The sequence below is a fragment of the Penaeus japonicus genome, unplaced genomic scaffold, assembly GCF_977035675.1.
Source record: "Penaeus japonicus unplaced genomic scaffold, GWHDUDI00000001_assembly GWHDUDI00000023, whole genome shotgun sequence".
Classification (NCBI taxonomy): Eukaryota; Metazoa; Arthropoda; class Malacostraca; order Decapoda; family Penaeidae; genus Penaeus; species Penaeus japonicus.
Window position 1 is genome coordinate 39769716 of NW_028234425.1, and position 2500 is coordinate 39772215.

Genomic DNA, 2500 nt, shown 5'->3' on the forward strand with positions numbered 1-2500 from the left:
CTCTCTCTCTTTCCTCTCTCTCTCTCTCTCTCTCTCTCTCTCTCTCTCTCTCTCTCTCTTCTCTCTCTCTCTCTCTCTCTCTCTCCCTCTCTCTCCTCTCTCTCTCTCTCGTGTCTCTCTCTCTCTCTCTCCTTTCTCTCTCTCTCTCTCTCTCTCTCTCTCTCTCTCTCTCTCTCTCTCTCTCTCTCTCTCTCTCTCTCTCTCTCTCTCTCTCTCTCTCTCTCTCTCTCTCTCTCTCTCTCTCTCTCTCTCTCCATTTGCTGTCGGTGAGAATTAGTAGGGTTTTGGGGTTAAAGTCTCAGAGTACTGTTAGTTTATCCCAATTTGGATTTTGCATTATATATTTGTATGTTTAATAATATTTATAATATTTTTTTGCTTTAGAGATATGCATTTATCATGCAATATTTTATGAGAAATATTATTTAAGATTATGCAGTTATAAGAGTTGATTAAACACCTTTTTATGTAAATTCACATAAAATTTTATATATTTCCCATTAGCAGTCCTAGTCAGTCCAGCAGCCAGTCATGGAGGCACCGATCTAGGAGTCGCTCACGAAGTCGCAGGTCAAGAAGTTTGTCTAGAGGCCGCGAGTCGAGGAGTCATTCACGCAGTCGCTATTCTAGAAGTCCCTCACGCAGTCGACGATCTAGATCTCAGTCCAGCAGTTCCATATCAAGGAGTTCTTCTGCTGGTCCAGAGGAAGCTAGTACGTCTTCTAGGCCTGCTCCAAGGGTCCACTCCAAAGACTGGAGAGCAGAGAGTCCATTTGATACAGCAGCAGCAGTTCCAGAACAGATCCCACTTCCTCCTCCTCCTCCTCTTCCTCAACAGCCTCAGATGATAGATGCTGAAGTGGAAGTTAACATGTATGAAGATCCAAGACCAATTTTAGAAGAAATCAAGCTACTACACCAGGTGAACATAGGCATTTAATGTAACTAAATAACATCTGCATTGATTGCCATTCTGTCATAAAAATATGAAGCTTAAATTTAGTTGAGTCTGTTGATTGTAGTTCTAGGCTTTGATTTACCAGAGTGAAATTATTGTTGATTTTTTTTATAGAAAGTATTACAAAACTTATAAGTCCATTTTAGCTGTGTCTTTTATACTTTAACTATAAAAGTTACTCTATGAGGCAGTAGGAACTGCACAATGCACTGGCACAAAGAAAGATACATCTCAATATGGGGGATAATAAACCAGCTACAGGCATATGCATAAAGGGGGAATTCCATAAAAGCTCATGCTTGCTTTTGTAATAAACAAATAGCTCAGGATTTTAATTCAAGGACTAATATATTTTTTTTAGAGTGACTGTAAAGACATGCTCCTAGAAGATACAGACATGCAGGCCTGTATGATTCAGACTCTGTGGACACTCAACCTGAAGCTGGACAAGTATTACGCTCGCACTGGCACTACTTACAGGGTACAAGAAGACAAAGAGGTGATCCGTATGTTGGTAAGGAACTGAGAAATTTAAAAAGAATGTATAAAAGTTTAAAGGCACAGATTAGAAAGAAGTAACAGGATTAGAATAAATCTGAAGCTGTGATAAAAAGCCATACAACAGAGAAATTCAGAAAAAATAGATGTACACAAGCTCTTAAAATGTTGCTAATATGACCCCTTTTCAGTCTGTTATTGATTTTCGTTTCTTTGTCTTTACAGGATGTAACAAGCAAACTGAAGGATTATATAAAACAGCTGATTTTGATTCCTCCAGAGTCGCACTAGCATCAGCAAGTAGCTGCAAGAGTCATGGGATCAAATGTTTTAAATTCTCTCTCCCTCCCTAACTCTCTCACTCTCTCTCTCTCTCTCTCTTTCTCGTTCTCGTTCTCTTGTTCTCGCCCTCCCTCCCTCCCTCTCCCTCTCTCTTTCTCTCCCTCTCCCTTTCTCTTTCTCCCTCCCTTCCTCTCTATACCTCCCTCCCTCCTTCTCTCCCTCTCCTATATTCTCTTGTATAAATTCATAGTTTATTCATCATCATAATCATCACTATCATTGCTCACCATCAAATTGTGTTGTACATTATTCAGGTTTATTTTGTAAGTTTTATGATTATTGATTACAACAAAATAAAGATTTTCTTTTCAATAATCCATTGATTCAATCTTTTCTTAGAAAAAAATCTTATTTGTTTGTATAATATTTTGAGAGTAGTTTGTATAATTTTGAATTAATATATTGCTTTGATTTGATTTTTGTCATGGAAACATTTCTCATATACATTTCCTACAAACGAAGTAGGATAAAATAGAATTGAATGGAAAAATATAAATATACAGATAAATTTGCCAATTAAATGACTAACATAAAATCTGGTGAGGGGAAGGATGTATCTTATTCCCTACAAACCTTTCTGTTGATATGATGTTAGCAAATAATATTTCACAATGTTTTGTGTGTTTATCCATAGAGATATATGGATGGCAAATGCATTATGGGTTATTTGTTATGGAAACATTGTATTTTTATGACATTTTA

At 37.1% G+C, this 2500-nt stretch overlaps 2 protein-coding genes across 6 annotated transcripts in view; one reads left to right on the forward strand and one right to left on the reverse strand.

The window, feature by feature from the left end:
• LOC122258339 (M13 family metallopeptidase neprilysin 3) overlaps positions 1-2500 on the reverse strand; it is a 221904-nt gene that overhangs the window by 60303 nt on the left and 159101 nt on the right. The gene's annotated exons all lie outside the window — the stretch shown is intronic.
• Positions 1-2500, forward strand: part of LOC122263632 (uncharacterized) — a 21081-nt gene that overhangs the window by 18222 nt on the left and 359 nt on the right. For 3 of the 5 annotated variants that reach the window (XM_086550459.1, XM_086550457.1, XM_086550460.1), the window contains exons 10-12: positions 505-922; positions 1320-1472; positions 1682-2500. The exon at positions 1682-2500 is cut by the window's right edge and continues 359 nt beyond it. In XM_086550459.1, the coding sequence (XP_086406585.1) occupies positions 505-922; positions 1320-1472; positions 1682-1747 (637 nt within the window). In that variant the 3' untranslated portion in view covers positions 1748-2500. The remainder of the gene's footprint in view (positions 1-504; positions 923-1319; positions 1473-1681) is intronic. The other 2 variants (XM_086550461.1, XM_086550458.1) reach the window with 1 other exon arrangement.